Below are 12151 nucleotides of genomic sequence, written 5' to 3' on the forward strand. Positions count from 1 at the left end.
TGTACCAAGAATCCAGACTATTTGATTACTTGAGTCCTCCAGCCTGGATCAGTCTGGTTTTGAACTTGTACCAAGAATCCTTACTATTTGATTACTTGACTCCTCCAGCCTGGATCAGTCTGGTTTTGAGGTTGTACCAAGAATCCTGTTTGATTACTTGAGTCCTCCAGCCTGGATCAATCTGGCTTTGAGGTTGTACCAAGAACCCTGACTGTTTGATTACTTGAGTCCTCCAGCCTGGATCAGTCTGGTTTTGAGGTTGTACCAAGAATCCCGACTGTTTGATTACTTGAGTCCTCCAGCCTGGATCAGTCTGGTTTTGAGGTTGTACCAAGAACCCTGACTGTTTGATTACTTGAGTTCTCCAGCCTGGATCAGTCTGGTTTTGAGCTTGTACTAAGAATCCTGACTGTTTGATTACCTGAGTCCTCCAGCCTGGATCAGTCTGGTTTTGAGGTTGTACCAAGAATCCTGACTATTTGATTACTTGACTCCTCCAGTCTGGTTTTGAGGTTGTACCAAGAATCCAGACTGTTTGATTACTTGACTCCTCCAGCCTGGATCAGTCTGGTTTTGAACTTGTACCAAGAATCCAGACTATTTGATTACTTGAGTCCTCCAGCCTGGACCAGTCTGGTTTTGAGGTTGTACCAAGAATCCTGACTATTTGATTACTTGACTCCTCCAGTCTGGATCAGTCTGGTTTTGAGGTTGTACTAAGAATCCAGACTATGATTACTTGACTCCTCCAGCCTGGATCAGCCTGGTTTTGAACTTGTACCAAGAATCCAGACTATTTGATTACTTGACTCCTCCAGCCTGGATCAGTCTGGTTTTGAACTTGTACCAAGAATCCAGACTATTTGATTACTTGACTCCTCCAGCCTGGATCAGTCTGGTTTTGAACTTGTACCAAGAATCCAGACTATTTGATTACTTGACTCCTCCAGCCTGTATCAGTCTGGTTTTGAACTTGTACCAAGAATCCAGACTATTTGATTACTTGACTCCTCCAGCCTGGATCAGTCTGGTTTTGAACTTGTACCAAGAATCCAGACTATTTGATTACTTGACTCCTCCAGCCTGTATCAGTCTGGTTTTGAACTTGTACTAAGAATATTGACTATTTGATTACTTTTGTGATTGTTTTGTGATCCCCATCTTCCTGTGAGCAAGGCTGATACTTGCTGTAGGCTTCGTAATCCCTGGGCCCGGGTTCCCATTTCATAAATATTTATAAATATAATACCTATACAATGGTGGTCTGGTGTATGGATGGAGGGAAGCCGTGCTTGGGGTAAGCCGCAGCACAGTTACCTGACAAACCAGCTGATTGAAATGCAAGTACCGAGGTTTTAGAGAACTGCAACACTACCAGCAAGACTGTGATTTGAGTCTGTGACATCAGTGGGCAACAATTAAATGATAATAGCCAAAGCAAATTTCATGGTCTCGGTGTGATCTCTTAAATCTTCCTGGCAAAGGTACTAACGTACAATACGCAGATAGCTATTCAGTCATTTTGTTGTCTCTGGGTTACAAAACAGTTTGAAGCGGGCTGATTGATTGGATTTTATGAACACCATACTCAAAAAATAGTGGACAGTGGCGGTCAGTTTTGTGGGTAAAAGAAAGCAAAATATCCAGAGTAAACCACCAAACTTTTGCAAGCAAATGACAAACTTTCTCACATGTGCCCCAGATTTTCACCTATGGAGTGTGCTCAGTCTGTAGATCATATTAGTGGAAGGCAAGTGATTTCCAGTGAACATCATGTAAGAACAGCTGAACAGACCTTCTGGGCCTACATGTTATAATGCACCAATGCTGCAAATCGACCACATAGTACAAAGAGACGTCACCATGACATTGAAACTCTTGTAATCTGGTCCTGTGATAGCTCAATGGTGTCCAATTAAGACAAACCAAGGCAACTTCTGGAGTTTTGATTTAATTTATAACTTGTTTATTCAATTAACACTTAACATAACTGTTGCTAGCATACAGGATTACGTACGTGTACCTACACTGGTCTACATACAGCACTGCTACATACACTTATTCTCACTCATCACAGAGACACTCTGACATTCATTGACCTTGCAGTATTTTGTCATGTCAACAACAACAACATATCTGGCACCAACACTTGCACTCGTACGTGAGAAGTGTATATCAATTCAACTGATGAACAATGTCTGTCAGCACTCAGGTAAATACTTGTTACATTTTACATCTTCTGTCCTGCTCATCATTATGCCAGTCCTACTTTGTATCAGCTTATCAGTGAACATATTTCTACTCAGCACATTTCGTCAAGGCCTACATTTTGCGCAGACATTTTGCATGTATCATATATCATTTACGTTAACAATTCAAACAGCGTTTTTACAGTTTACACAGTTTTACGAATAATGAGATCCAGGCAATTACAATAAAAGTAGTTTAAATGCAAAAGTGACTTAAAGTCAGTTCAATAATGCCAGTGTTACCATGGCTACCACACTTTAGATTATTTGCCCAAGGACTTTAAACACAAGACATGCACCAGACTAGCACCGGTTCAAACTTGGGCCATACTTTATACAGTACATGCTGTCCATCTTATTCATCCAAGATTACATAAGCCCCACATATTGCAGCACAATGTCATGTTTGAAGTACATATACTGATCTCTGTGTAAAATGGAAGACTGGAGAGCTGAGCAAAGACAATCTATATATTGCGTTAAAAAATCATCTCCGAAATATTAAACAGTTTGCAAGACGTTGTAAACCTTTACGGAGAGATCATTGGCTGTATGAAGATGGTGTCCCAAATAAGATGTTTTGTGTTCCTGACAAGTTGGCCCCAGTAAACAACAGGCTGTCCTCAAGCATCTACATGAAATGATAAAATTAAACTTCCATGGCATCTAAATGATCCACAATTACTGAATTCAAATTGAAATTCCTGTACAAACTATGTTAGTGAAAAACAGCAGTTAAACCAGTCATGTCACAGGTTCATACGGAGGTAGGCTTCATGTTGCTAAAGAAAAAAAAAAAAAAAAAAAAAAAAGACAGCAAAGCTCAGCTTGTTAATCAGCATGTGTTCACTGAAACACCACAAACATAAGTAACTGACAATATTCAGGGTCTTGTAAACCTGAATCAGACGCTATCATTGGTATCACTGTCAACATTTGGATTAAGGTAAAGCTAATGTGATGTAAAACTGGATCTAGCCACAGAAGAAATAGTCTTGTTTTTCATCTGCTAATTCCTACTCCCAATGCACAGCGCATTATCCTTGGGGCACCAAATCACAGCTCTGTTAATTCATGCTCCGAGGGATTGAACTACAGTAAAAGATGTTCACCCACTTTTCTCTCCAAGATTCCCACCCCCTGGCAATTTGAATCCCTATCACAGACTATTCTTATGGTTACGTCAAACCATGTGAATGTAACACGTACACAGAGTAAACAAATCCCCTGTGCTATACATGTAAACGAAATGTTCATTTTAACGAAACCTAAAGCCAACTCTTGAAAGGGACAGAAAATAAACGTGCACTCAGTGGAAGAGCATTACACACTGTCTACAAAAAATAACTTTCATCATTACTTTCTTTGCAAACAGAAATTGACAATTACCCTGTTGACAAGGAGCTTGTAGGCTACAATACTCCTGGCCCTGGGTTCGCGACACCATCGCAGACTTACACGTCAGTCAAAATTTTCCTCACTTGTTATTTTCCTTCCCATTATTTTAGATGAAATTTGTTTCACAGAAACTTACCCATAATTAATGCTGTCAAGCAATATGTTGACCTTGTTACATTAGAAACAACAATTAACAACGTGTGATTTGAAATTTTGACTGAAGTCAAAGATTGCTTTCTGTTCCTGCAGCACAAGCATGTTTATGTATTGTTTTGTAAAGTGCATATTTTTGTGCCCTTTATTTGTGAATAGGATCCCTCGCAACATTCAGTTTTCTTCTCTTTCATTAAATTGGCTTTCTTCACATGCACGAAAATAAAGAGACCTTGACGAACTGGTATAATGTTTTAACAGCAGCGTTGGGTTGACATATGAAAGTCTGATTAAGATGCAAGGCTGAAAGCCGAGTCAGCATGGGTTTAGTTCACAGGTCATTAGTGACAGCTATTGAAGTACATTGTAAATGGAACTCTGGTGGATGCTTTCACTTCTGTTTTTGAAATCTGTAAATTTCAATTTAAAGCAGAAAGGTTAAAAACTTCAGAATTTGAGATAAGGCAACACTAATTTTCTGTTTTAATCATGAGCCAACATCACAAGGTTCAAAAATATAATAAAAGTAAGATTGAAAATTTAAACATTTATTCTGTGCTGAGTACCACCTATGCAACATCAGACACTTCATCAAACAAATCATGCCCACCAACCACAGATATGGTAACAATCATGTATCTTGGGAAGACTATTTCTTGGGAAGACTTGGTCCAGGACAGCACCAGAAGTTGTAATACTGTCTAAACTGTGTGAACACATCATCTGGAAGCCACCGGCAATATTGCGTACATTCACAGCAATGCTTGAAAACCCACTGATTTATTTATTTATTTGATCGCGTTTTACGCCATGCTCATAAATACTTCACTTACACAATGGCCGCCAGCATTATGGTGGGAGGAAGCAGCATATTTTTTGGCACTGCGTCACATCTGTAAGTATTTTCTAAGAAATAAGACTACAATAACATGTAAAACTTTGCAGGTAAATGCGTCTGATTTGAATACTGGCAGGTATCCATCAACACAATGTGTAAAAACATGTATTTTTTATCAAGAAAAGAAAAACACACTAATTCTTTAATTGCAAGTCAAATGTACCATTAAGTTATGCATGGTCGTTCTCATATTCTCTGTCCAGCTCACACTTTCCTTCCAAAATTTTACGTACATCTAGCAAAGATGTGACTTTAAATTTTACATAGACTCCACGGGTCCTTATATCCACCCAGATGATGGCAATTCCAGATCACTGAGAATTATAACTTCAGCAAACCTTTCACTCTAAAAGATCTGCAAGAGTTAAGGTATTGATTTACTGATTGAAAGAATCAATAAAATTTATCCATCTATTTGACTCCTTAAAATTTCAGTAGAATGACGGCATAATAAAAAATGAATGCCTTTCAATTTCCTAATTTCTGAGCTAAAAATATATCAATCTTTACACCTACACTCAAAGGGCTGATGAAAGGGCCAGCTTACACAAAGACCTCATGTTTTGATCAAGCCGCTGCCATGGCAACATGATGCCGACACTGCTGGTTGCCATGGTTGTGATATCCACCTCACACTAAGAGGGCTTCATGTAAGCAGGTCCCAATTTGTTAACGCAAACGACACAACAAAACACAACCTAGTTCAATTAACATACATTCATAACTTATACCACAAGTAAATAATTAAGCTACATTACATACATAAACAAGTAGTAATATACCAAGAGAGAATAAACTGGACAGAGTTTATACAGGGATAAAGTAACATATCGTGAACGTTAGTGGTGCAAGAAATCAACAAGAAAGCAATGTATTATGTGATTAAATTATACGTACAGAATAAATACAACTTGTGGATGATTACACAAAACAAAATGATACACAAAGCATACAATCTCAACATTTGTATTACTAGTATTATGTCATAGTGCTTTTGAATTAGTACATGTAAACAAAAAAATAGAGCTCAAACCACCACTACTCATTGTTTCTCTTGCATATGGAATGTGCACGGTGAGAAATAGACACAAAACACTGAAACAAAGCAATGGCCCGGGTGTCAGCTATGTTAGGTTACAAATTGTGATCACTGTGTGATGATAACCATTCATTCCGTTTGCCACGGCAAATCAATAAACCTCTAACATCTTCTGTGTTTTTTCTCAATTTGTTTATAAATCAGCTACATTTTAGGGAAAAGCCGTCCATTCTGAGGTTAAAGCATTCAGACACAAGTTGCTGTGTAGATCCATGTATTTCAGTTCTGTAGAACTACATAACAAAGAGTTACACGGGATTCACTTTCATATTTCCAAGTAAATCCATTTTCTGAGACTTCTTCTTACAAGAAAAATGTACTTGTCCTTTTTTTTTTTTTTTTTCACAAATATTTCATATAAAAACTTAAATATAAACAAGGATGAGCAAAAACAAGGTCAGCTACTTATCGAGACAAATGTGACGCAAAAACGTAAACGAATTAGATGAAATACAAACTGAGATCAACTCCAAAATGGGCATAATACAGGCTGGTACTATACGACTAAAGAAAAAACGAAAAACCAATACTTAACCAAAAGAGTAACGGAGACACAGCTTGTCTCAAAAAACTTAAATGAAACAAAAACCAAGAAAATATTGAAGAAAATATCCTCAATAACGGACAAGAGAAGTTCAAAATGCAATCATAAATACATTTTTTATCTTGTTTTCAGCAAAACATGTTGAAATGCAGTAAGAGTGGTGAAGATAAAGAAGATGGCTGTCGTATAAGCATTAACTAAAACTATTAGCACTAGACGATGATTGTTTTCCGTTCGTCTTGCTTCGATTGGCCGCTTTGGCTTTTGTTTCCAGGTTACCCCGTGCATGTCTCAGAACTTTTTCTGTTCGGCTCACTGAAAAGAAACCAAAATATTGATTCTTCTTAGGAAAAGAAAACAACATTAACAACTATGGCTGCATTGTAAAATACAGACAATGTTTACTATTCCAAACTACCCCATTTCTTCTCATTTTTGGGACACCTGGTCTGCTCTTTTCAGCCAGTAAACATGTAATTATAGCAAGAATAATTAGTTTTTCTCTTATGGTTAGGCCATCCAATAAACGACATACTCATACCTGCACTTTTCCAAAAATCTTGGAAATCAACGTCAATATTCTGCATTGGGCACTACTAATACATGTCCCAAAAATTAAAAGAATTAGGCTAACGAATATCACAAGCAAGATAAAACAGTATCAAATTATCTGTCTGGGAAAGTTTTCAGATCAGCCAGTGTCAGTGGGTTATCACGGATGGCTCTGAGCTCTATAATGCTCCATGTAAATCAAAAGGGTTCCTCAAAACAGGAAACAGCCCTCTCAAGCTATCATCAGAAAATTCAGGCAATGTCGTTTATACACGAGCTCACTTCAAACAATGATTCTGACTTCATTGTATGAGGACCTCGTTTTCAACAATGAGTTAACAAAATATTGTTGTTTTTTTTTTCAATAATTCATAGACGAAATGCTGAATGTGTCTTCTTAAAACCAGGTGCTCTGCTTCCAATGCCTTTGGGCTTAGAAAGAAAGGCTGACTGACATGGATTAATATACTCTTGGTCGTTGCTCCAAATCATAACCAGTTTAATCAGGGATATTACTGTCTATCTTACGTATCTTGGACGATCATTTGGAAACACTACTTTACACATTTCAAATAAGAATTAAGGACATTTCATGATTTTCTTGATCAATTAATGAAGATTTCTAGCAAAGAAAATGATGTTTAAAAAATCTGGGCCAAGAGGTTTCACAAGCAGACTGAAATGATAACGAAATCAAAATCCACTGCTAGAAGTCCACTCATGCAATGTACACACAATAATACAAACATACCTATGTATAGTGTACACACAACACGCAAGATGCTCACAGAAAAGAATACTGATCGCTTTTTCCTCACTTCCCCCAAAATTTTCAAAATTTTTATGACTGGGATATTTAATCTTGATTATGTTTACTTTCACTTTCGTAATGCTGATAGCAAATGAAGTCTCACATTGCTGGATGACAGCTTCCTCAATGTCCTCCTTCTGTCTGTTAGTGGCATGCAGTCGCGTCTGGGCGTCTTTGGCTGCGCTCGCTAGCAGGTTGTACTTCAGCCTCAACATGTACAACTCACTCTGAAGGTGGTCATTCTGAAATTAAAACAGTTCATGAATTATTTTCTTTTTCTAGCAAAATAGCTACAGTTATTCTTCAACCTTTTCGCGTGTTCACAAGGTGTTTATTCAAGCATATTCTGAAGGCATTTTTCTGTGTTGACTGATAAAATCATACTTTTTGTGCAGCTCTGAAATTGGCCAATTTAACCAATGTAATTTTGTCCTCAAAATCAAAATCAAAATTGCACTGAAAATTGCACTTTCATTTGCGAAAAAGTTAAGGAATTAGGGTAATATGGCTTTAAATTTCTAAAAATGACCATGGTAATCAATTTGTCAGGTTCAGATCATAACCTACTGAAAAAAATGGAAGTTTCAGCATTAAAAGTAATATTTTTCCACATTTTATATGCAAATTGTATTTTTTGATTCAGGTAAATCTTTAGGACTAATAATTATCTCTCTAGGAAATTTAAACTTCATTAGCATTTTTGTTTAAAGCAACAATACCGATATATTTGTTTATACGATAAATGATGTAAAAATTTCACCCAAGGCAGTTGCTCATTTTGCCCCGTTTCAGCACCAAAAATAATATTATGTAACATTTATTTGTTTCTAAAAAATGCACTTTTGGGCGAAATTTTTGAACATCTACCATATGTACTATCCACAAGATAGTTGTGTGTTGTTTGTTAAGTAGTGAAAACCTGTGAGAGGCAGAGAGTAAAACTGACTTTTTTCATGAGTAAGAGAGTAAAACTGATTTTTTCCATGAGTAAGAGAGTAAAACTGACCTTCTCCAAGACCTTGGAGCTGTAGAACTCCCCTTTATCATCACAGGCTGGCAGTTGAGTCACCCAGAACGAGGTGATCAGGCGATTCTCCTCACTCAGGCACATCCGCAAATTCTCCACAGACAAGGAGAGTTCCTTCAAAGTGCTGTACTCAATGCTCTGTAGCAAGGAATTTAAATACATTTATTTACTGGAGGATGTTGAATGCCTACCATGGTTACGATATTGTGCAATGCCACTCTGTGCCGTGAGTTGGGGAGAAAAGGCTGGTAGAAACCATTACCACTTTTGCTTCCACAGCACATCACTGATATAAAACTTATAGACTTGCTTCTTTCTTTATTTGACATTTTGGAACTCATGCCATTGTGATCAGGTTTATGAATGGTGGGCAAAAAAAGCACTCTAGAAACAGATGGGTTTGAACCCATGGCCTCATCTGTCAAGGCTTGACTAGCTCACACATGAACAAAACCTAAGTATAGCTTGTTTCCTGCGTGGCTAACGAAGGACAGCAAGCTGCCACACATGCTTCCCCTACAGTCATGATTTTTCATAGTTACATAACATCAAACTTGCGAATTAGTTGCTAATTTAAAGAACATGTGAGCAACAATGAAACACTCATTACATGCATGTACAAATGCACACATGTATATGCAAGCTTTGTGTTAAAGGGATGATGGGAAAATCAATTCCTGATGCGATTCAAAAATTAATGAACTATTTTTGCAATCAGCATGCAAGACAGCAATAAGTCTTTGTTGTCAACACTCACATTTCCACACAACATGCTTTCAGCCTTCTTGTCTGAGACGGCATTCATTTCTCTTAAAGTGAAAGACAGCACCTGACTAATGTTTATGTCCACTGAAAAACTAGCATTCAAAGTATCTTAAACCGGCATTAAATATTATGTTATATTTTCCTAAAACCAGTAAAAGTTTAGCGAAACTTCATCTTGACACGGCTTCAGCGCGTCTCCATTAACAACAGCAAGGTGACGTCAAGTTTGCTCTAGCTCTCTAACATCAAAGTTATTTTCCGTATTACAGTCAAACCAGTAGCCTAGGACAGTTAAAAGTTATGGAGTTCAGTGATGAAGGTCCAAGTTTTACATAGCTTTCTCGGAAATTGGACATACTGGAAGGATATTTCTTCTACTGCTTGAAATGCTGATAAACTAAGCCTGCGATATCATTTACAGTTGAAGTAGCCTGCAGTTGCACAGCCAGGTTATTCCTGGTTCAAGTCATATCCTCCAGATAATTGTGCTGGTGAATTTGACAAATATTAACAAAATAACAATAGGATTGTTGTACAACTAGATTCATGCTCCGTTCTGAAACAAATGGAAATAAATCTAAACACCACTGAGGCTGATCTAGGCATTTGACTGTCCCTGAATTTTATGCTTCACTTTTGTGGTGATGGCTTTTAAGATGAGAACAGTGCTGACCTAGTTTTCGCAGGCGTCAGAGAAAGCACATCAGCTTGAACATAGCGCTTCAAGAATTTTACTGTACTTTACAAAAGAAAACAGAAAAAAAAAAATCATGAAAAAAATGACAAAGGATAAAACCTTAAATTCTTCAATTCTTATAAACTTAAAGAAAAAAAATTATATCATAAGATTTAATTGTCCGCTACCATCTTCTCATTCCCACAAACCTTCAGTATCCCTGATAGATGTTTCACTGAGTCTGACATTTGTTATTTAGAAACTGCTGACTAAGTGGTGAAATAAACAACAAAAAATGTATTTGTATAATTTGAACAGGGTGTCTAAGTAGGCCTGGAGTCTACTGGAGAGATGAATGTGGTTTAGGCCGAGACAGTATGCTACTGTTTACACGGCTTGTAAATCAACTGATTTTACGTCTGTGGTTGTACGTAAATGATACAGACCTGTCCCGCAACACAGTGTTAAATGGCCCCTCTGCTATACGTAACTAAATCATTGTAAACAATCTCAAAATGATGTCTTATGCAGCAGTTCTGTGTTATCATATGTCACTTCATGGAGTGAATGGGTAGAGGCTATGTCACAGCTTAGGCCGCGCAATCTGATAGCAACACGTTTCAATGGATAAAATTCTCAAGATGGCTGCCTCAATTCACCCCATCCATTTCTGCAGTATTGTCATTTTGTTCTACACGTTATTCAGTGAAATCTCATTAAAATAATAAAATATGATACTGTTTAGAGAGCTTGAGAATCCTGCTTTCCACTGAAATATGTTTTAGCAAGGTGCTGTCTTATTCCTTTTAGAATTGCATGAAGCACATGCATGCAGCCGTTCTGGTTTGTTCAGATGGCAGTTTCTGCTGAGAGGTACAAGTAGCATGGACTCTTTGACAAGTATGGTCTTTGTCCAAATGTTCACCATGTAATAGGTAAAATGTTAGCGAGTATTTACAGTGTCTTGTACAGCTGTCATGCCCTATTTACCAGTCCATAACCTCTACTACTGCATTTCACATTCTTGTATACAGCATGCATTCCTATCTGCACAGCATCCTTGTACTACGTTCATGCTTCCTTATACTACGTTCATGTTTTCTTGTTCAGCATTCAGATACAACATTCAGGCATTCTTATACAACATTCAGGCATTCTTGTTTTGCATTCAGGCTTTCTTGTGCTGTGTTCAGGCTTTCTTGTGCAGCGTTCAGGCATTCCTGTTCAGCATTCAGGCAATCTTGTACAGCATTCAGGCATTCTTGTACAGCGTTCAGGCATTCTTGTACAGCGTTCAGGCATTCCTGTTCAGCGTTCAGGCATTCTTGTACAGCATTCAGGCATTCTTGTACAGCATTCAGGCATTCTTGTACAACATTCGGGCATTCTTGTACAGCATTCAGGCATTCTTGTACAACATCCGGGCATTCTTGTACAGCATTCAGGCATTCTTGTACAGCATTCAGGCATTCTTGTACAGCATTCAGGCATTCTTGTACAGCATTCAGGCATTCTTGTACAACATTCAGGCATTCTTGTACAGCATTCAGGCATCCTTGTACAGCATTCAGGCATTCTTGTACAACATTCAGGCATTCTTGTACAACATTCAGGCATTCTTGTACAGCATTCAGGCATTCTTGTACAACATTCAGGCATTCTTGTACAGCATTCAGACATTCTTATACAGCATTCAGGCATTCTTGTACAACATTCGGGCATCCTTGTACAGCATTCAGGCATTCTTGTACAACATTCAGGCATTCTTGTACAGCATTCAGACATTCTTGTACAGCATTCAGGCATTCTTGTACAACATTCAGGCATTCTTGTACAACATTCAGGCATTCTTGTACAACATTCAGGCATTCTTGTACAGCATTCATGTTTTCTCAAACAACTCATTCCTTCATGCCCAGCACTCCTGCTTCATTGACAGCCTTCGCTGATCATTTAAGTATAGGAAGAAATGTTCAGCA

The 12151-nt window shown here is 37.8% G+C and overlaps 1 protein-coding gene across 1 annotated transcript in view; it reads right to left on the reverse strand.

Annotated features, from left to right (window-relative positions):
• Positions 1-4454: 4454 nt before the first annotated feature.
• Positions 4455-12151, reverse strand: part of LOC135480459 (myomegalin-like) — a 66640-nt gene continuing 58943 nt past the window's right edge. The window contains exons 41-43 of the mRNA XM_064760297.1: positions 8711-8869; positions 7808-7946; positions 4455-6656 (exon numbers count right to left, since the gene is read on the reverse strand). Coding sequence (XP_064616367.1) covers positions 6535-6656; positions 7808-7946; positions 8711-8869 — 420 coding nt within the window. The 3' untranslated portion in view covers positions 4455-6534. The remainder of the gene's footprint in view (positions 6657-7807; positions 7947-8710; positions 8870-12151) is intronic.

The sequence above is a fragment of the Liolophura sinensis genome, chromosome 13 (genome assembly GCF_032854445.1).
Source record: "Liolophura sinensis isolate JHLJ2023 chromosome 13, CUHK_Ljap_v2, whole genome shotgun sequence".
Taxonomy (NCBI): domain Eukaryota; kingdom Metazoa; phylum Mollusca; class Polyplacophora; order Chitonida; family Chitonidae; genus Liolophura; species Liolophura sinensis.